The 21,272-nt window shown below is 56.8% G+C and overlaps 1 protein-coding gene across 5 annotated transcripts in view; it reads left to right on the top strand.

The window, feature by feature from the left end:
* The window catches only part of NTNG2 (netrin G2), a gene marked incomplete at both ends in the record, with an annotated part of 63,709 nt that extends 42,698 nt beyond the window's left edge, over nucleotides 1-21,011 (top strand). Inside the window, 8 exons of one of the 5 annotated variants that reach the window (XM_079707228.1) lie at nucleotides 8,258-8,430; nucleotides 10,909-10,935; nucleotides 11,885-12,022; nucleotides 15,241-15,315; nucleotides 16,791-16,892; nucleotides 18,349-18,516; nucleotides 19,944-20,078; nucleotides 20,776-21,011. In XM_079707228.1, coding sequence (XP_079563354.1) covers nucleotides 8,258-8,430; nucleotides 10,909-10,935; nucleotides 11,885-12,022; nucleotides 15,241-15,315; nucleotides 16,791-16,892; nucleotides 18,349-18,516; nucleotides 19,944-20,078; nucleotides 20,776-21,011 — 1,054 coding nt within the window. Of the gene's footprint in view, nucleotides 1-8,257; nucleotides 8,462-10,908; nucleotides 10,936-11,884; nucleotides 12,023-15,240; nucleotides 15,316-16,767; nucleotides 16,893-18,348; nucleotides 18,517-19,943; nucleotides 20,079-20,775 lie in introns of all 5 variants that reach the window. The other 4 variants (XM_079707231.1, XM_079707229.1, XM_079707232.1 and 1 more) reach the window with 4 other exon arrangements.
* Between the last annotated feature and the right edge of the window lie 261 nt (nucleotides 21,012-21,272).

Raw genomic sequence — 21,272 nt, 5'->3', positions numbered from 1 at the left:
TATGTCCATTCGCTCATCCCCTATTCAGGAATGACCGAGGTCACCGATCCTCACGACAGCCTGTGGTGTGACCAGGGTTGTTGCTCCCCATTCTCCAGGTGAGAAAACTAGGACTCAGATTAGTGAAGAATTTGTGCAGGGCCACCCAGCATGTGCACTGGGAGCGGGTCGAAGCCCTGCCCGCTGATCCCAGGACCCCAGTGCCCGCCACACTGGGCCACCACGGCATGTGGATATTCAGTGTGGCGTCAGGCTGCCCGGATTCAAGTCGTGGGTCTGCCCCTTACCAGCTGGGGGGCCTCAGGCAGCTCACTTCACCGCTCCAGGCTGCAGTTTCCCCATCTGCATAATGCAGATAATAATAGAATGTCATTCATAGGATGGTTGGTAAAGGCTGAGGTGTTTATCCATGAGGAGTTCTCAGAATGGTGCTTTATATCAGCTATGTTCACCCAGCAAGACTTTCTTTAAGGTGCAACGTGCTAGGTTGATACAAATAGTAAAACAAACCTTTGAAGTTTTGCAGGAGAGAGATTGCAATAAAACCCTGGTTCCCAGGCTTTAGTCACTCAGGTAACGACTTCACTATTTCCCATATATTCCAATTAGTTATTCATTTGTTTGTTTAGTGACAGCTTTATTGAAATGTAATTTACATACCATAACATATCCATTTAAAGTGTACAATTCAGTGGCTTTTGGTATATTCACAGAGTTGTGCAACCATCCCTATAGTCAACTTTAGAGCATTTTCGTTTCCCCAAAAAGAAACCCTGTACCATCTAGCGGTCACTCCCATTCTCCCCTGTCCCCAGCCCCTGGCAGCCACGAGTCTACTTTCTGTCTGTTCTGGACATTTCATATAAGTGGAATCATACAATATGTGGCCTTTTGTGTCTGGCTCCTTCGTGTAGCATGGTGTCTTCCAGGTTCACCCACGCTGTAGCAGGTGTCGTGCTTTGCTCCTTTTCATGGGTGAACAATATTCCATGGTGTATATACACCACATTTGGTTTTCCTGTTGATGGACATATGAGTTGTTTCTACCTTGTGACTATTATGAATAACACTGCAGTGAACATTCATGTACATGGTTTTGTGCAGATGTGTTTTCGTTTCTCTTGGGTATATACTTAGGAGGGGAATTGCTGGGTCACATGGTGAGTCAGTTTCACCTTTGAGAAAAGTTTTCCAAAGTCACTCACAACACTTTACATCCCCACTGGCAGTGTACGTGGCTTCCATTTTCTCCAGATTCTCACAATCATTTTCTTGTTGTTATCTGTGGTTTTGACACTAGCCATTCTAAGGATGTGAGGTGGTAACCCTTGTAATTTGCTTGCATTTCTGTGATGGTTAGTGATGTGAGCATGTGCTTGTTGGCCATTTGTGTATCTTCTTGGAAAAAATACCTATTCAAATCCTTTCCTCACTTGAAAAATTGAGTTGTCTTTTTATTATTGAGATGTAAGGGTTCATTATATATTCTTAGATATAAGTCTCTTACCAGAGATAAGATTTTTCTCCCATTCTGTGCGTTATCTGTTCACTTTCCTGATGGCGTCCTCTGAAACACAAAAGTATTTAGTTTTGATGAAGTCCAATGTACCTATTTTTTCTTCTGTTACTTGTACTTTTGGTGTCATGTGTAAGAAATCACTGTTTAATCCAAAGTCATGAAGATTTACCCCTGTGTTTCCTTTTCAGAGTTATCTAGTTTTAGCTCTCACATACAGATTTTTGATCCATTTTGAGTTTACTTTTGTTTATGGCGTGAGGTTGAGTTCTAATGTCAGTCTTTTGCATAAGGATATTGCACATGATTTATTTATTTACTTAATAATTTCTTCAAATAATATGCTTTTTTTTTTTTTTTTTTTTTTTTTTTGCGGTACGCGGGCCTCTCACTGTTGTGGCCTCTCCCGTTGCGGAGCACAGGCTCCGGACGCGCAGGCTCAGCGGCCATGGCTCACGGGCCCAGCCGCTCCGCGGCATGTGGGATCTTCCCGGACTGGGGCACGAACCCATGTCCCCTGCCTCGGCAGGCAGACTCTCAACCACTGCGCCACCAGGGAATCCCCAAATAATATGCTTTTAAACTTTGACCTTTGGCCAAATAATATTTTTGAGATTCCCAGGCTTGGTGAGTTTGTCACTTAAAAAAAAAATACTGTGTAATCAAAAATAAACCAAATCGGGGGCTTCCCTGGTGGCACAGTGGTTGAGAGTCCGCCTGCCGATGCAGGGGACACGGGTTCGTGGCCTGGTCTGGGAAGATCCCACATGCCGCAAAGCGGCTAGGCCCGTGAGCCATGGCTGCTGAGCCTGCGCGTCCGGAGCCTGTGCTCCACAATGGGAGAGGCCACAACGGTGAGCGGCCCGTGTACTGCAAAAAAATAAATAAATAAATAAATAAATAAACCAAATCGATTAAACTCTTTTATAGTTCTAGCCCGCATCTCCCCCAGTCATGTCGTATGCTCCACTTTGGGAGATGATGCTTATTACAATGAGCATTGGGAGGAGGGAAGGTATAGCAGGGGCTGATGGGAGGTCCTCCCTGCAGAAGTGACATTTGGCCTTGAACCTGACACGCCCACTAGGTGTTTAGGAGAAAGGGGCGGAGCCTGGCAGCTCGATCCAAGCGGAGGGAACTGCATTGCGCAGAGGTCTAGAGGAAAGCAGGATCAGAACACGTGCTGGACAGAGATGGGAAGAGACACAGAGACATGGAGAGACATAGAGGGACACAAAGAGAGAGCCAGAAAGGTGAAGCCCCATGCATGCACGCGCGCGCGCGCACACACACACACACACACACACACACACACACACAGAGCATCACTCCCTGCAATGCACTCCCTGCAAAAGTCAGGAAGTCTGAGAAGCAGTTCCATTGACTGGGTTCTGTTTCTGTGCCAGCCCTGGCGAGGCTTCCCCCACACTGTGTGGGCTCCTCCTGGCAGCCCTGCCCAGCAGGGAACTTCTTATCTCCCCGATAGAGGAGGCACAGTGCTCATTCCAGGACTCAACCAGGGAGGGCAGGGAAGCCAAGACACCCTCTGGGAGATGAAGATGGTGGGAGGGGCTGGCCCGCATGGGGTGGGGCAGAGCCAGGGTCAGGGAAGGATGTCTGAATTTGGATCCAGAGTAACCTTTAACCTGCGCGACCTTGGGCAGGCTTCTCCCCGGCTGAACCCTGAGCCCCCGCCACACCCGTCGAGCTCTCACGTTCCGTGACTCCGTACTATCATCTTTATAACATGCTCCTCAGATTCAGCTGCCCTTTTACAAATTTTTAACAAGCCAAGGTCAGTGTTAACACCCAAAGTTGAGATGGCAATCTTTGTTTTCTGTAGCTGATATCTGAAAATATCTGATCCTCGGGCCAGAGGCATGGGGTACATTCCTGGTTCCACCCAGCGGGGGTGTTCCTCTCCAGCTAGCTCAGTGGTATGTTAAAGAGGAATTCAGATGAAAAAAATTAAAACCTTCTGAGGTCAAACACCAGAAAGTTTGTTTTGCAAACTTTTGTTAGACAAAGTCAGCAGGTTTCTTTCCTGCAGGACTTGTCAGAGCCTTTAATATGCTAATGTGCACTGGGACCCTGGGTGGAGGGTGGCCGTCAGGGAGCAAGATGTGAGGGCGTTAGGAGAGCATCATATGTGTTGACCAATAAGGTTTAAACACAGAACCTTTCTTTGCCATGGACCATGCTTGGGGTCTAGTGTTCCCAGGAAGAAGGGTCCCCAGTGCCAGCGGGTGCCTGCCCATCCCTCTCTGTGCCTTTCCCAGAGCTGAGCACATAGTAGGCCCACAGTACATATGTGGTAATAGACTGGAACTCCAGGGAAAGAGTGAACAGGCTTTCTCATGCTCTGTTTATTTCAGCTCTGTGCTGTGGTAAAACCTTGACAGGGCTAAGTGTCCAGGGAAGATGGAGTTAAAATAGCACAGACTTGGGCTTCCCTGGTGGCACAGTGGTTGAGAGTCTGCCTGCCGATGCAGGGGACACGGGTTCGAGCCCCGGTCCGGGAGGATCCCACATGCCGCGGAGCGGCTGGGCCCGTGAGCCATGGCCGCTGAGCCTGCGTGTCCAGAGCCTGTGCTCCGCAACGGGAGAGGCCACAACAGTGAGAGGCCCGCGTACCGCAAAAAAAAAAAAAAAAATAGCACAGACTTTAGCACTGGCTAATTCCCTTGGACAGGACCTTCACTCTACATCAGAATTCTATTCCAGAGAGTTCAAAAAACATCCTTGAACCTGGGACTTGAGAGTCACGAACAGTGCGTGGTGTGTAACATGGAGTGATGGTTTCCCAAACAGGACCCTGACGGACCTGCTTCTCCTCCTGAGAGGAAAGGCCTGCGTGAGCTCAAGAACCAGCCTCCTTCCCCGCCTGGCCTGACTTCCAGTTTTCAAAAACCATTTGTTATCTACTTATAATAAGTAACACCTGCTCACTAGAGAGAATGTAGGAAACGTGCAAAGTGACAAAGAAGGAAATAGAAATAATAACTATAATCATTTATAATCCCACCCCTCCCTCAGGACAAGTACAGGAGTACCTAGATGTATTGTCTACTGGTGTTTCGGGTATGGATATATGTACTTAAACATAATCAGAAGCTGCATGTACTAGTCTGCTTGGGCTGCCATAATGGAGTGCCATGGACTGGGGGGCTTTAACAACAGACATTTCTTTATTTTCTCACAATTTTGGAAGTTAGAAGTCCAAGAGCAAGATGCTACCAGGGTTGGTTTCTGGTGAGACCCCTCTTTCTGGCTTGCAGATGGCCAATTTCTCACTGTGTCCTCACATGGTGGAGAGAGAGCTCCGGGGTCTCTTCCTCCTCTTGTAAGGGCACCAACCCTAGGGGATTAGGGCCCCACCCTTCTGACCTCCTTGAACGTTAATTACCTCTCTAAGGGGTCTCTCTCCAAATACAGTTGCACTGGGGCGTTAGGGCTTCAACATATGAATTTGAGGGGGGACACAATTCAGTCCGTAACACTATAATACCTACAGTTTGGTATCTTACATTTTTACAATCCATATTCTAACCCATGTTAGCCTCTTGGACTCCGTAGTTGGATATCTCTGCGTTCCGGTTTCAGTCACAGTTCTGGACAGCCCTGTGACTCTGGGCAAGATACTTAACCTCTCTGAGCCTCCATTTCCTCATCTGTAAAATGAAGGTGACAATAGTACCAGTGTTTGTGGTCATTCAAGGGCCGGATGAGATACCCATTGGCACACAGTAAACACTTGCTGAGTATGGTCTTTTCATTTCTATTTGGAACATTCCCCAAGGCTTGAAGTAGCCTTTGACAACATAATATTTAATGTCTTGGAAGTGCCCAATTTCCCGTAACCATTCCTCAAGATGATATGAGGGCAGAGAGAAGCTATGAGAAGGAAGGCAGCCCCGGCCCTTCTGAAGCCAGCAGGCAGCAGGTTAACTCCAAGCTGCAGGGCTGCTAGGAACCTGGCAACCAGTTTTCCCCATGTGGGATCCTTGCCCTGGAAGGCCGGCCTCACAGCAGTGCTCCAGTCAGATGGAGTCCAAGAGGGCAGGAGGGGAGGCAGGACTGATTTATGAAGTGGGAAGATGCAGGGAGTTAAATATTCATCGTGTGGATAAGCAGAGGCTAAGGGGAGACGCTCTGTCCGGGAGGAGCGTCGCTCAGTGGAAGGTGGGGTATGAAGAGAAGGGGGAAATGACAAGCTGGAGAAGAAATGCTGGTTTAGCATTCGGGGAACAATCTTTGAGATGATGAGATCCAGCGAGGGGAAATGTAGCACACGCCAGCCGTCACTGGTGGGACGTAGGCGCCTCCACCCTAGTCCACGCCCCTGTCCTCTGTTGCCAGCCGGGCACAGCTTCCTCCCCGCTCTCCATACCCTGGTTCTGGTCCCCCTGACAAAGCATCCTCCATGGAGCGACCACGGTGATATATAAAATAGGAGGCGGAGCAGGACACCTCCAACCTTCCAGTGGCTTCCAGAACACAATCCAGCCTCCGAATCACGGTCTGGCCTCCTCCTCCCCCTTACCTCGTCTTACACCTTACAGGTTGAGCTCTTCTCGGCCCTAGGGTCTTCCCCAGTGCTCTTGTCTCCTTCCAGAAGGTTCTCCCCGCCTTGCCTGAGTAACTCTTGATGGTCCTTCGGGTCTCAGATTTAAATTGTTCTTCCTGGAAGCCTAGCCTGCTGCCCCCAGACTAAGTTAAGACCCACCCATGATTCCCTCTCCTTGGTAGAACACGTGGCCACCTATGACAATTGACATTAATGAAAGATTTGCATGATTCTTATTTTAAAATTAAGTCTGTATTAAATTTTAGGTTTTAGATTTACAGAAAATTGAGCAGATCATGCAAAGAGTTCCTGATACCCAGGTTCCCCACCCAATTCCACCTGTTATTAACATCTTGCATTAGTGTGATACATTTGTTATAGTTGATGAACCAACATTGATACAGTATTGTCAACCCAAGCCCACAGTTGACATTAGGGCTCTATCTTGCTGCTTCTATGGGTTTTGACAAATGTGTAATGTCGTGTGTCCACCATGACGGTGTCATACAGAATCACTTTAGTGCCCTAAAAATCCCCTGGGCTCCTCCTATCCATCCTCCCCATCCCTCCCCCAATCACTGATCTTTTCATTGTCTCCCCGCTGGACCCTATCCTCCATCAGAGTAGGGACCCCATCTGCATTGTCGACCATTATACTCACCATTCCCAGCTCAGAGCCTGGCACATAACACGGGCCCTATAAATATTTTTCTTTGTGTGTTTTAATAAAAAGAAAATCCTACCAAACACATTATTCTGCAATTTGCTTTTTACAAATATTGACAATATATCTTGGAAATCTTCCCATATGAGAACATAGAGCACCCTCTCTCTCTAACTTTTTATTGTGGAGGATTTCCAACATGCATACAAACATAGAATCTGCTATAATGAACCGCCATATACCTGTCACCCAACGTCAGCAATGAACTCATAGCCTTTCTTGATTCGTCTGTATCTCTGCCCGTGTTTTCCCTTTCTGTGTTATTCTGAAGCAGATCCCAGACATCAGATACTTTCATCTGTAAATACTTGTGTGTGTCCCTAAAGCCAAGGACTTTTAAAGATGTAACCACAGTACCATCATTGCATTTAATAAACATTAATTTAATATCACCAGATGTAGTCAGTGTTCAAATTTCCAGCTGTCTCACGAATATACATTGTTTATCTGAGTTTAGAGGTTGTCTGACCAAGATCCAGATGAGATCCACTATCTGCACTTGATTGCTTTGCCTTTGAGGTTTCTCTTGATCTGGGTCCCTCCTCCCTCCATTTCAAGTTTTGCCCCTTGCAATTCATCTGTCCTATAAACTATATCATCACTTCTGGGTTTTGCTGATTGCGTCCCCCTGGGGGTGTTTAGTATGTTTCTCTGTCCTCTGTATCTCCTATAAATTTGTAGCTGGATCCAGAGTGTTGATCAGACTCAAGTTCAATTTGTCTTGACGAGACTTTTTCTTTGGTTGTCTCTCTCTATTGATGCTCTGTGCCTATAGCTATCCATTCGGTAGGGGATGCTACACGGTGACTTTCAAACTCTGTCCTTCCTTCTTCAATTATCAGCTGGAATGCTTCTATAAAAAGAAACATCCCCTCATCAACTATTGGTTACCTGGAGGTACCCTTTTTATAGGACAGGCGAGACAAATGCTTGATTCTTTCCCTTTATTTACTGGTTTCAGAATGATGAGTTGCCTATAAATATTTGAATGAATGAATGAATAATACATGTGTGGATGAATTGACAAGGTTTGGGGAGCTGGGGTTTCTTTCTGCCCTCAAGGGCGTGGGTGTGGGCCGCGGCTGAGAGTGGAGGTGCAGCCTGGGGCCAGGTCCACGTCTCCGCAACAGGGACAGGTAACTCTTGCTACCTGTCAAGCCCCCGTGGTTGAGAGCAAAGGTGGCCAGAAGCTGCGTTACTAAAAATTCAGCACCTGGGACAAGGGCATCTCATCACCGCCCCCTCACCGAGAGGTAGGAGCCGGGGGCACCTCATGCTGGGGAAGGACTCAAAATGGTGAATTTTGAGTATTTGTCCCGAAGGAGAGTCGTGGCAGTTTGGACAGATGGCCACAAGGGTCCCTTCCAGGCCACCCTCCAAGCCCCTCCAGAGATCTGGAACAGCCCGCCCACACGCTCACTGACGCCTTGCCCCCTCCGTGTCCCCCCAGGTGCAAGTGCAACCTGCACGCCAACCTGTGCTCCGTGCGCGAGGGCAGCCTGCAGTGCGAGTGTGAGCACAACACCACAGGCCCTGACTGCGGCAAATGCAAGAGGAGCTTCCGCACACGGTCCTGGCGGGCTGGCTCCTACCTGCCCCTGCCCCACGGCTCTCCCAATGCGTGTGCGTACGCTGCACCCGGGCTCCCCCCACCGTAGCACACTGCCCCCTCGGACCAGCGAGGCCATGGTCTCCCCCCAGCCTTCAACCTCAGGAGCTGTGGATCTCATCACGCACACGCATGCACACACATGTACTCCCTACAGAGGTGTGCACACAGAAACATGCACGCATGCACACATGGACACACACGCACGCACACACATATGCACACACAGGCACACCCCTTGTTACCAAGCTCCTAAGCGCCAGGCTTTGTCGTCAAGAACCTCCAGCACACCTGCATCCTGCTGGACACCTGAGATGAGCTCCTCAGCATCCTTCCCTGACCTCTTCCCCTCCTCGCCCCCAGGGCAGGAGAGAAGACCCAGAGGGGGTGGGGGAGGAGGGCGTGGGGACCCCTCACTCCGGGCTAACCGTGAAGAGCAGCGCCACCCCTCATAACCAGTGTTTATGGGGCATTTGCATAGCCAAGTGCTATGGGGTCCCCACTCCCTCAACCCTTAGGGTGGCCCCAGGAAGCGGGTCTCCTATTATCCCATTTTACAGAGGGGTCCTCTGAGGCCCTGGCCCGTGCCCTCTGCATGGTCCTCTCCTCTCCCGGCTCAGCCTTCCTGTGCCAGAGGTCATCCTCGGGGGGCGCCCACACACGCCTGCACTATGAACACCCTTCGGGGGCCCCCATCATTGGCCCCCAACATAGTCCCTGGGTATCTCCAGGAAATCAAGAGTCCCAGGGAGCCCCCAGCTGCCACGGACAAGGGAGCCTGGGCTGGCCCCAGAGTGGGACTCCCCGGCTGCCCCTGCCCCAGTGATTTGCTGACGCTGGTCAAGTGCTTTGACAAGGAGGCTGCACTGGGCACATTCCATACTCAGCTTCTCAACCCTCACAGTAACCCCTCGGGAGCTATTTTCATTATCATCCCACTGTCCAGATGAACAAACAGAGCCCCAGTGACCCTCAGTGCCCTCCTAGTTTAGCAGCAAGTTAGATGCCCCCACTGGACCCAGCTCCAAAGCCAGGCTGGGCTGCCGGCACCGCTCAGCTTGCCCCTCCTGGGCACGCTCCCAGGAGCCCCTCCATCGGCACCCCCGTGACCAACCGGTGAAAGATTTATGCAACTTTAGGCTGACAAAGCCAGAAGCCTCGCAACAAGGCTGTGACAGGCATCTTGTGCCTGTGTGGGCCCCACTCAAGAAGCCTTTGCAGGGTGACCTCCCAGAGTCACGGCACCTGCTGGCCTGCAAAGGCACGGGGAGCGCTCTGGGCGACAGCCCAGCCCCGCCCGGCCCCCCCACCCAGCCCCGCCGCGTGCCCAGCCCACCTCTTTGTTGCCAGAACCGGTTCTTGAACAATTTTCTTAATTGCTGTCACCTCCCTCTGACTCGCAGGCTCATCCCTTCATCTGTCCTGCTGGCCTCCCCACCTCCCCGCTTCCTCTCTGGACCCTGTTCTCCTCCTGGAAGGATCCCCCAGGGTCCCCTGGCACCCACAGACTAAGACCCTTACCTGCAGGTCATGCACTGTGGCCCCAGGTGCATCCTCCCAGGCCTCCCTCACTGTCCCGCCGCCAGGGTCACCAGGGGAGGTCCTCACACCACACGTCCCCCTGCCCACACCTCAGCATCCACCCCAGGGCTCCCGGGGCACGGAGGGGTGTCCTCACACTCCGTCCTTTGTCAGGACCGCCTGGAGGGGAAGCTGTGGCCCCCGCCCCTTCCTTCTGAGACTGACGATTCCCGCCCTGGTACCCAAAGTCCCGGGTCACACTGTGGCCTTGGGCCCCTCTCATCCCCAGGGCACAGACAGAAAGGCCCGGGTCGAGTCAGGCCTCTGCCACTCACAGCTGTGTGGCCTTGGACAAGCCATTTCTCCGCCCGAGCCCTGTTTTCTCAGCTGTAGAATCAGGACCCTAATAACACCCCCTGTGAGGTGGTTGTGAGGACTGAATGGCCCAGGTGGGGACAGCTCTCAACACGTGGCAGGCGCTGCGATCATCTTCCAATCATTCGTTCAGCCGTCCCTGCATTTCCTCAGGTGGGAGCATGCACCATGGTTTCCCTCTGGTGGTAACTTCCATCAGAGCTTCCAGTAAACCAGTCTGTCCCCGTGGCTGGGGACCCTCATGTCCTCTGAAATCCCATCACTCCTGAGAGAACGGCCATCCGCCTCCTTGTCCTGCACTGGAGAACCCGAGAGTCTAAAATCAAACGAGAAGGGTGCTTATCAGCAGGTCCCCTGACTGGTAAGTCAGGGTAAGTCACAGCTCTCAGACTCAGTTTCTCCATCTGCAAAATGGGCTAATAGGGGCCCCTCCCTCTCAGGGCGCCAGTGAGGATGCAATGGATGATCTGACCCAATCCCTGCACGGTGAGGTGCCCAGGCCCCCTAATTTCCTTTCCCCAGCCCTGCCACCCCCTCCTCTGCAGGGAGGAGGTGGCCGGGCCCCTTACTCTGCTGTGACCCTTCTCTTTCCGCAGGTGCCGCCGCAGGCTCTGCCGTTGGCAGTAAGTACACACCTGGGTCACCACCACCCTGGGAAGGCGACTGGGGCCCTCAGTGCATGAGCCTCTTTGCATGTCCTGGGAAGAGCAGGAGAGGAAAGACAGGGCTTTCCTGTCCCCCCTGGATCCACAGGCCTCACCACCCGCTCCTCTAATCCATTTGCTTTTTCCGCCTCCTCACCCCCTCCTTCGTGTCTCACAGTTCCTCCCCTCTAGCTTCTCAGCTGGTGCTGCTTTGGAAAGGTCCCCTTGCCCCCCGGGGACACTCTCTGTCCCTCCCTCTCCTGCCAGGCAAGAGTGGGGGGTCACCTTCCCCGACCAGTGGCAGGCCCCACCCCCCAGTCTGACCATGGGGTTCGGCCTCCCTCTGGGCAGCCCGCAGCTATCACCTCTGCAGACGCTCGCCCACGGGGAGGCTGAGGGAAGTGAGCCCGGATCCCGACGCGTCCAGGTCAGCTCAGGCCCCAGAGCAGCCAGACCATCTGAAGGAGGGTCAGGGGAGTCCCGAGAACTCAACAGGGAAGGTGAGGGAGGGCGGTAGGGGGTGACCAACTATCACGAAGTCATCATCAAGCACACACAGAGCCAGGCATCGGCTAAGCAGGATACTCGTACTATCTCACTTCATCCTTGAAGCCACCGCCCCCCTAGGTGGGTATTGCCATCTGCTCTCCGATTCAGCAGGAGAGAACCTGTCAAACAGCCAGCCAGTGCAGACCCCAAGTCTCAGAAAGGCTTCCAGGGGCGCCGCCTCCCTCCGCCAGGGCTCTTTGGGGCCACACTCAGCCCCGGGGCTGCTCCCTGTGGCACACCAGCGGGCGGAGAGGGGGCCAGAGGAAGCTGGACCTGGCGGGGACGCTGGTCCACTCAGGGGGGTCTTAAGTTGCCCCTCTGCGTCGCTCCACACCCACCAACTCCCTCACCCTCTCTTGCTTTTCTCATCTCTTGCCAGGCATCAGCAGGTCCCGGGAAGACCCCTTCCCCAAAGCCCCTGTGGCCGCTGTGGCCGTGAGGGGGGACCCCACCACTCCTGCCCCTTCCACATCCACTGCTTGGGCCCCCATGGCCCCCAGCACCCCACAGCCCACAGGTGGGTGCCCAGCTGCAGCCCCAGCTACCCTGCCCTTTCCCCCTTCTGGCCCGGGTCCCTGCCTCTCTCTGTGATGTGCGATGATGTGGGAACATCAGCCCCGGGGAGGGCAGGGGCTTGGCTTTTAGAGTAGAGAATGCTAGATCCCAGAGCCACCAGAGCACGGCGCCAAGAGCCTTCCGGGCTGCCTGGACCCACCTGTCACTGGGCCCAGCCAGGGCATCCAGGGCTCCCATGAAAGTCCTGCATCCTCTTCCTGCTGCCCACCCCCACCAGGGCACTGCTCAGCCTGGCCAAAAGGCGGGGTGACCTAGCAGGGGGCGCCCAGGGGAGCCGGCCCAGGCCCCGCCCCCACCAGCCACCCTAGCCCCGGCTCTGCCCCCTGCCCATCAGCAGCTGACCCCCAGGAACGGACAGTGCAGGGTTAGCCAAGAAGGTAGACTCCTCAGATCAGCAAGGCGGAAGGGAGCCTCTGAGCTGGCGTTTTCAGACTCTGGGCTGCTGGGCCTTTCGGGGCAGGGCCAGGCCAGGGCTGTGTTCAAGGCTTGGGGTGCTGGGGTGGCCCCCTTGTCTCACCCGGCCTCACTTGGGGCATCCCACTGGCTCCTGCCTACTGCGAGTGCCAGGAGTCTGAAAGGACTCATCCTTCCCAGAGGATGCCGGGAAGATGTGGCCAAGGTCCCTGGTCCCCAGCAGTGTGCCCCGCCCCTGCCCCACCCCCTCTGCGGGGAGGAAGCGGCGGGGTAGGGTGCCCCTTCCTCTCTCTGGCGCTCATGGACCCTTGGAAGGGTGGCATTTCCAACGGGCAGAGACCCCCTCCGTCACCTGGGGAGGGATCCCCGACCCTCCGGCTTCGGCCTGTTGGGGGTTGGTGCTCAGCACGCTCCCAGCCAGGGAATGCCGTGGAAAATGCCCAGCTCCGCCACTGGACCAGAGGGTGACGCATCACACTTCTTTTCTTTCTACCTCCTTCCCTTCTCCACGGGAGACATCTGCAGGGGCAGGGGGCTAGCCGGGAGATTCGAGGATTTCAGGAGGGCCTCTTGGCCCAGGAATCCTCTCTGGGGTGGAGTACATGCGTCACTCTGGAAATCCGGGCTCCGGACACAAGTTGGTCCAGCCGCCTGAGACTTGCGCTTTTTTTGCTGAGCTTGTGATGGGCAGACGGGACCAAAAATAGTCGTGGTCGGTCCCGTGTCTGCCTGCAAACGGTGATCTGTCTGGGTGGGAGGCCAGACGCTCACACACACACATTGAGGAACCCGGACCCCGTTTCTGGAGCTGCTTCTGACGTGGTACGAGGGGTGCAAACTGCAAAGCTAGGAATTAAGGAAAGCATCAGAGTCAGGGCGGTGAGCCTGGACGAGAGAAGGTTTGAATCGTGAGGGTCCCCAGGACTCAGGTGGTGAGGAAGGACGTACCCCTCCCTCCAGGCAGGAGGTCATGGTCCACTTTGCATCCTGAGTCCAGTGCCGGGCTGCAGGCATTAAGAGAAAAAGGCGGCTGCGGTGCGACAGCTGGTGACCTGAGCGTCCCAAGCCTTAGGGGTCATCAGTCCTCTTTAGCAACTGAAGCCTATGCCTGGGCCCCCATGATGCCCATTCCCCCCACCCCACGAATTATGACTCTCACTGCAGCTAGTGGAGCTCGGACATCTCCTGGGCCAGGAGCTTGTACTCTATTCCTTGCTCACAGCCCCATGAGATGGGGCTGTTATTTTCCTAGTCCCGAAGGTGAGGATATGAAGGCTTAGGAAGAAGCAGCTGGATTTTTATGGTATGTAAATTATACTTAATAAAGCTGTTTAAAAACAAGAAAAAAGAAGCAGTTGCTCAAGGTAACAGGCAGGACCTAAACTCGGGGCTCACTGACTCCTGATGCTTCCCGCCCACTCAGCCACCCAGTGCCACGGCCCCGAGGCCTCGGGGGTCTGGGAGGTGGTGCCACCTTTAAGACCTGGCTTGCACAGCTCCCCAGTTCTGAAGGAACAGACGGGGCCTCCATCTGGCCTTGGCAAGTGATACGGGTCATTGCGAGAAGGTTCCTCCTGCATACCTGAGCGTGTCCCTGGAGAGGCCAGTCTTTTCCACTCCCAGGCCCCCATGAAGGTCCTGATTCTCTCCAGGGACCTCCCAAGAAGTGCTTCAGGCTCTGTGGCCCAAGTCCACCTGCGCCCTTGAACCCCTGGCCCAGATGTTTCTCCCTTCTGCCAGTGTCAAGCTGTCCAGAGGGCAGGGGCTGCCGGCAGAAAGGCTGTTCAAGACCACTGACCCTCTCCCCAGCTTGGCCGCCGAGGGTGGTGGGAGGGAGGCTGCCAAGCACAATGCCTTCAGGGCGGGTTTATCGCGGCCCTAATTAAGCCCTTTTTGCCAATTTGGACACCTGCAGCCTCTTCTCATTGAATATCCCATAAATGTCAATTTCATGTCCAGAGGCTCTTGGCTCCCAGCTGGAAAGTCTCCCACACTTCTTAGCTGGTAGATTTTCTTTTTCTTTCCCCACCAACCAGCATCGCGCGTAATCCCTTTAAGAAGCGGAAAAAATCCGATTTCTCCCTTGTCCCTCTGGGTTTGTCCTTTGAAATTCAGCACAGAATGATTCCTTGCCTTGCCAGCCCTACCTGCGTCCTCTGCTGTGTGTCCAGTTAGTCTTGGAGATGGGCACAGTGGCATTTGGGGGCTGACTCACGTTGGGGTCCCTGGTGAACATGGGCCCAATCTAGGGGTCAGGGAGGATGCTCCAGTCCCTAGATGGGGGTTGGACGGGAAGAGGACCCTCTGGACACGTTTGATGTCTTGGCCAGAACACATGCCCCCTTTACAGCCATTAGCCAGAGACTTCAGCGCAGAGAGGTCTGGGCCCAGATACATGGGACTTGATCTAACTCTAGCCTTCAGCGTGAACGGGGGCCACACAGGGAGGGAGATTCAAGAATCAGGTGTCCCGCTGAAGAAAGGACTGCCCAAAGTATGCAGATTCTCGGGCATGGGGCCCCCTTCCATCCGGTGTCCGTGTGCCCTTCATAGGCTGCCGTAGTGTAGACGCTGCCTCTCCTGTAGATTTGAACCCAGTTCTATTTGGCCAGTGTAGGCAGAGCCGCTTCTTATAGTACTGCTTCTTGTAAGGGGCCTGTATGCGGTGATGCCTCAGTAGGTCCCCGGGATACGCCCAGCCCCAGCCCTTTGCATAACTTGGTTTCTCCTCTTCTTTCCCCTAAGAGTGGATCAGGCCATCTACCGCTGCCCCCCTCTGGGCGAGCGCCCCCTGGCCCCAGGTGTCCTCCAGTGCAGAAGGTATGGGGAGCGGGGAGCTCCTTCTGAGACTCTAGTGGAGGGAGCAGGGGCACGGGGTGGGGACGCAGGGTGGCAAGGGGCCCAAGGGTGCCGAGGGGAGAGGCCTTGGAGCTCTGCCTGCCCCTACCCCCAACTCTCACCTACTTAGCCCGAGTGATATCACCACACCCGACCCCTTTCAGTCCTACACTCTAACCCTAACCCTAAGCCCCAAGGGCTTCCGAGGCAAGTGGAGACCCTGTCCTGATAACAGTAACCCTCTCTCTCCCACCATCGTGCTCACAAGACACCCTGGGCCGAGGTGGAGCTCAGAGTCAGAGAGGGCTTCCTGCAGGGGCTTGGCTGTGAGTAGAGGAAGGGGGAAGGTAGCCTTCCAGGTGGCAGGACCAGCTGGGGCAAAGGCTTGGCGATGGGATGGCAGGGAGCAGCGGCCTGACCAAGCGAGTTGCGGGGAGGGGTCGTGGAAGGCACTGAGACCAAGCCCAGAGCCTCATTCTCCCACCGCAGTGGGAAGAGACACGTGGGGGCCCACGGGCTCATTTGTAGCCACCGTGGACACACCCAGGAGGCACACAGGGCCTGCCTGAGTCTCCAAGATGGGACGCTGTCCCTGGTCCCGGCTCACGGTTCCCTGGACGTTAAGCCCTAATGCCTGGCTTAGACAGCCACCCAGCCCACACCTCCAGTTGCCCTCCCGTGCCGGCTGTGAGCGGTGAGCAGGGCTTTGAGCGCCCCCTGCTGGCAAGCAGTTCCGGAGCCGGACCCACAACGGTGAGGGTCTGCAGTTCCCAGCAACCTGGCCGGCCTCTGAGTCAGGGCGTCCTCCCCGGTGATGGAGAGCAGGCTGGAGCAACCACTTCCCGGCCCTGGACCCACTGGGGCACGACAGCCTCCCAGGCGGAAGCCGAGGAGACAGTGGCATGCTCCCCCGCAAATACGGGGGTGGGATTCTGGGCAGTGGAAGGCAGGGCAGTCTGTGCTCATGGCTGGACGGCACCTGCCAGAGGGGAGTCCATGGACGGTAAAGGACTCCCTCTGGCTGGAGCAGGGAGCTTGCTTCAGAAAGGAAGGGAGATGGCCAAATCTTGAATACCAGCCTCAGACGCTGGACTTGACGCTCCTGGGAGCTTGGAGAGGAGAGGGGGGAGCAAGAGTACAAGGATGTGCAAAGCAACGTTTTCAACCCCAGCTTCAGCAAAGCACTGAACACGGTATGAGGGATGTTGCAGACCGAGAATACTCTGGGAGGATTAGTCCAGCTGGATGTGTAGATGGTGTCCAAGGAGGGACCAAAGGCAGGCCTGGTTCTGCGTCCCCCTGGCTGTGCTGTGTCGTCTCTGAGCAGGTGACAAAGCTGCTCAGAGCTTGCCCAGGGCACCTTGGGAGCCTGTGCTGAGCTTTACCTCGACCAGGACAGCCCACCCTGGGCAGCTGGACCACAGCTGATGAAAGAGCTTCTTTCTCATCTCTCCAAGCTGCGGGCACCTCCGCTGCTGCCCCCGCCCCTGCCAAGGCCTCCAGACTTTTCCAGCTCAGGCCCAAATCTCCTCAAGTGATGCCTATTGAAGAATTCGAAGGTAAGAGGAAGGCCCCGGGGCTGATCAGCCCCTCCTCCGGCCCCTCTCCCCCCACCTCCACTGGAAAAAACAAAACAAAACAGTGCAGTGCGTGGACCGATGCCCCCTCCCCGAGTAGCTGGGTCAAGGTGAAACGGAGCCTCTCTCGCCTCCAGTCCCCCCTCCCCAAGGGAGCTGGGAGCAGGTATGAGTCAGAAGTACAGTGGGCAAGCACGGGGCAGGCACAGGAGCTACCAGGAATAGCCTGTCCTGGCTTCCCTGGGAGGTGTGGCCCAGGGGCTCACCTTGGCTGAAGCAAGATCTGGGACACAGGGGTCACTGACAGTTCTCCTTGGGACACCTGGAGGATGCCTCACCTTCTCACTGTCCCTGGAGGGACAAGGTGAAGGGGACGGGTCCAGGAGGCCATGGTGTGGGAATGCTCACCCTCTCCTCCTGGGCACATCTCAGAGGCTCATTTCTCCAAGGTCTCCCATGCCCTTGACCCTGACACCTGGTCCGTCCCTCCTTCTCACATCACAAAATGGGGGTTGGGTCCTCTAGAGATACACAGATGGTGTCTCACAGCGGGGAGCTGGCATCCTTTCTTGTTCAAGGGGGTGTTGAGCCTCTTAGAGGGGACACCAAGGGACGCCCCCCTCTGTGGCAGGGAAGGTGACCCTCCTCACCAAACCCCGCCCCTTGATGATGTCATGGGAGCCACCTCCAAACCCCGGGGCCTTGCCCCAGGTGGTCACAGGTGCCTCCAGTGAGAGTCAGAAGCTGGGCCAGGGCTAGGAGGAGTCAAGGTGAGATGCTCGGGGCACAAACCTTAGGGCAGCGCTCACTCTCAGGGTCGTGCCAGAGCAGGCCCTCTGATGCCAATGAGATTTGCAGAACAGCTCAGGCTAATAAGAAAGGGTCCTGCAGGTGGGTGTTTTCCTTCCAACCAACTTCCAAAGCAGCATGGGGAGGAAGCTCCTGGCCCTTTCCATCCTCTCCAGCGTTCATGCATGCGTCTACCCTTCATTGAATCACTGGGGTACCGTGGTGAATGCCATGAACCCAGGCGCCGCCCTCCCTGAGCTCACGGTCTGACCGCATGACCCATCTTCCCTGCATGAATCATATCTAACCACCCCCAGCATCACGAGGGCCTCCCTCCAGAAAGCACTTTGCCCTGGTACCCGGCCAGGCTTTTAGCGGATGCTGCCCACTGGCCCTCCCTGGTGCCCTGCCCATGGGGCCAGGTGGTAATCTGTGAGCTGGGCCTACACTGGTTCTCGTTCGGGCTCGAAGCTAGCAGGCCCATCTCTCCCCACATGGTACAGAAGTGTCGGAGACCCAGGGCACCTTCCTGTGCCAGGTCCTACCCCTGGCCTCAGTTTTCCGGAATGCACCAGGGAGGGGGCAGCCAGAAGGCACACTCTCCGTTTGTTCTCTGACCCTTGGTGTTTCTCACGTTTGGCCGGCCCAGACTGCGAGTGCTACGGCCACTCCAACCGCTGCAGCTACATCGACTTCCTGAACGTGGTGACCTGCGTCAGCTGCAAGCACAACACACGAGGCCAGCACTGCCAGCACTGCCGTCTGGGCTACTACCGCAACGGCTCCGCGGAGCTGGACGATGAGAACGTGTGCATTGGTGAGCCCTCGGCTGGGAGGCGGGGGCCCTGCACGCCAGTGTGTGGACCAGGGTGCAAGGCGGAAAAGCAGCGTTAGACGGAGTCTGGACACCCCTGCATTGGAATCCCCGGGGGAGGCTGGGGAAATGCCAATTCCAGGGCCCACTCTAAAGACAGAAGCCTCCAGAATCCGCTCTATTAATAACCTACCTCCCCATGTGGTTCTCCCTGCAGGCACTGGCATTTCAGAACCACTAGTTCCAGTCAAAGACGGGTTCTAGGGCTTGCCTGGCTGTGTGCCTTTGCGCAATTCTCTTCCCCTCTCTGGGGCTGTTTCCCTGTTTGTAAAATAGGGAGGTGGATCAGATCAAGGGTTTTCAACCGTTTTGGGGGGACTGAAGCTTTTCTTCAAATGAATTTTTTTCTCACGCTTTATATGCCCTCCACCCCCAGTGGGCAGATGGTTGGCTTTCTTTAAACTCTGCTCCAGGACTGGCTTTTGGGGTAAAGAAGGAAATCTATAGGGGCCCTGGGCCCAGGCAGAGGCAGGCCGTCCCAAAAGACCGAGCATGTGGCCCACGACCAACACTCACTAGTCTGGAAGACGGTCTCCAGTAGAGGCCAGTTCTCAGCCCTCGGATGCCCAGCGCCCTTGGGAACCCATTGCCCATCCCCCGCCCAGCAGGCCAGCCCCGGCTGCGCACAGGAGGGGCTGCCCGCAAAGCTGCAGCTGTCAGTCCGAATTATGGCAGCAGCCTTCAGATAATTTCATCACAACTCTAAAGTGATCCCAGCGGAACTGTGCCGCCCATGTCACACCAGCCAGCAGCAGGGACAGGGCAGGGCCTCTGGATCCGATTAGAGGCGTGCCTCCTCCCCCAGCGCCTCCTTTTGCCTTGCCTGTCTGCCTCCGCCCCCCACCCCCGGGCCCGGCACTAGGCGACAAGGACTCCCAGAGTGGGGGCTTTCGGCTTCTCCCACGGAGCAGGGCGAGCTGGAGGCCACTGGGGCTGCTCCTCCACCCGCCCTGGAGAGGAGCTTCGGAGGCCGACTACACCCTGCCCGCTCCGCACACACACCCCAGGCCCCGGGCCAGATGGCCGGTGGCCTCTGCTGAGGCTCCTCCCACCTGCCAGTCATAGCTCTTCGGAGCCGGGAGGGATCAGCGCCCGTTCCAGTTACAGAAGCGGAGACGCAGGCCCAGGGACGGGAAGGGGCTGGTCCGGGCCACGCAGCGCCAGGGCCAGAGAGGGGAAGGGGCTTAGTGGATGTGAGAAAATGAAAACTGTCCCCTCGAGATCTGGACGCCCCAGGCGTCCCCACCCCGCCGTCCAGCGGCGGGTGCGGAGATCCGGCTGGGAGGGATGCCGGGGCCGGGCGGGGTGGGCCCGTGCGGACGGCTCCCACACGTCGCCCCTGATCGCTCGCCGTGCGCGTGTCCGTCCAGAGTGTAACTGCAACCAGATCGGCTCCGTGCACGACCGGTGCAACGAGACCGGCTTCTGCGAGTGCCGCGAGGGCGCGGCGGGGCCCAAGTGCGACGACTGCCTCCCCACGCACTACTGGCGCCAGGGCTGCTACCGTGAGTGCGCGCCGCCCCCCCTGCGCGGGGCCGCGTGCTGTGGGGCCCGGGTCGGGGCCTCGAGGCCACCCAAGTGGGGTCCGGGTCTGTGGGTGGGTCCCAGGGGCGGGACCTGGCGCTTCCGGGGCGGGGCCCGGTAGGTGGGCGGGGCCTGGTGTTGCCCGACGCAGGGTCCGGGTGGTGGGCGGGGCCTGATGCAAGCCGGTGTAGAGTCGGTAGCGGGATGGGGCTTGGAGGCCCAAGTGGAGCCGGGGGTTGGCTGCAGTTGGCTGGAGGCGGGCGGATTTGCGGGGAGGGAGGGAGGGTGGCAGTCCGAGGAAGTGAGGGGCTGGCGGAGACCCGTCGTTAGCCACGGGAAGAGGGTGGAAGGGCGCCCCAGTCACGTGGAGCAGCACGTGCTAAGCTCTGGACGGGAGAGCAGGTGCGTCTGAAGAACCGCACCAAGGCCAGTGCCGGGGCCGGGGCGGGGAGAGCCGGGCAGCGGCGGGAGGGAGGCAAGGGCCCGGTCTCGCGCGGCGCTTGGTACCATCCCCGCCGGGACGCTTCGCGCCAAGTGCGCCCTGAGTCTCCAACACCCCCTGGTCCAGGCCGCGCCCCCAGTGTTCTCACGTCCCAGGGCTGAAGCTCCAGCGCGGGGCGGGGGGAGGGAGGGCTGGACCGGGCCGTCACCCGAGTTAACCGCCCCTCCGCCCCGCAGCCAACGTGTGCGACGACGACCAGCTGCTGTGCCAGAACGGCGGCACCTGCGTGCAGAACCAGCGCTGCGCCTGCCCGCGCGGCTACACCGGCGTGCGCTGCGAGGAGCCCCGCTGCGACCCCGGTGCCGCCTACGGCGGCCTGGACTGCGACCGCGCGCCCGGGGCCGCCCCGTGCCCCGCCACGCTGCTCGGCTGCCTGCTGCTGCTGCGGCTGGCCACCTGCCTGGACTGCTGAGACCCGCGGAGGACCCCCGGCCGGTGGGGGGGAGGTCGGTCCGTGCGCCCCGCCGCGCCCCGCGCCCCGCGCCCGGAGAGCCGGGAGCCCGGGGGCCGGCGTCGGAGGCCCGGCGGCCAGAAGGGTGCGGCCCGAGCTGCTCCCAGGTGCTACTCAGCAGAGACCTCCCGCCCCGTCCCCCCCGAAGTGGCACCTGCCCCCGCCCCGGCGCTGCAGCAGGGGATGCTGTGTGGTCGCGGCCCCAGCGGCCCGCGATTTCGG

Source organism: Hyperoodon ampullatus (genome assembly GCF_949752795.1).
Source record: "Hyperoodon ampullatus genome assembly, chromosome: 6".
Taxonomy (NCBI): domain Eukaryota; kingdom Metazoa; phylum Chordata; class Mammalia; order Artiodactyla; family Ziphiidae; genus Hyperoodon; species Hyperoodon ampullatus.
This window is presented reverse-complemented; position numbering and strand designations above follow the sequence as displayed.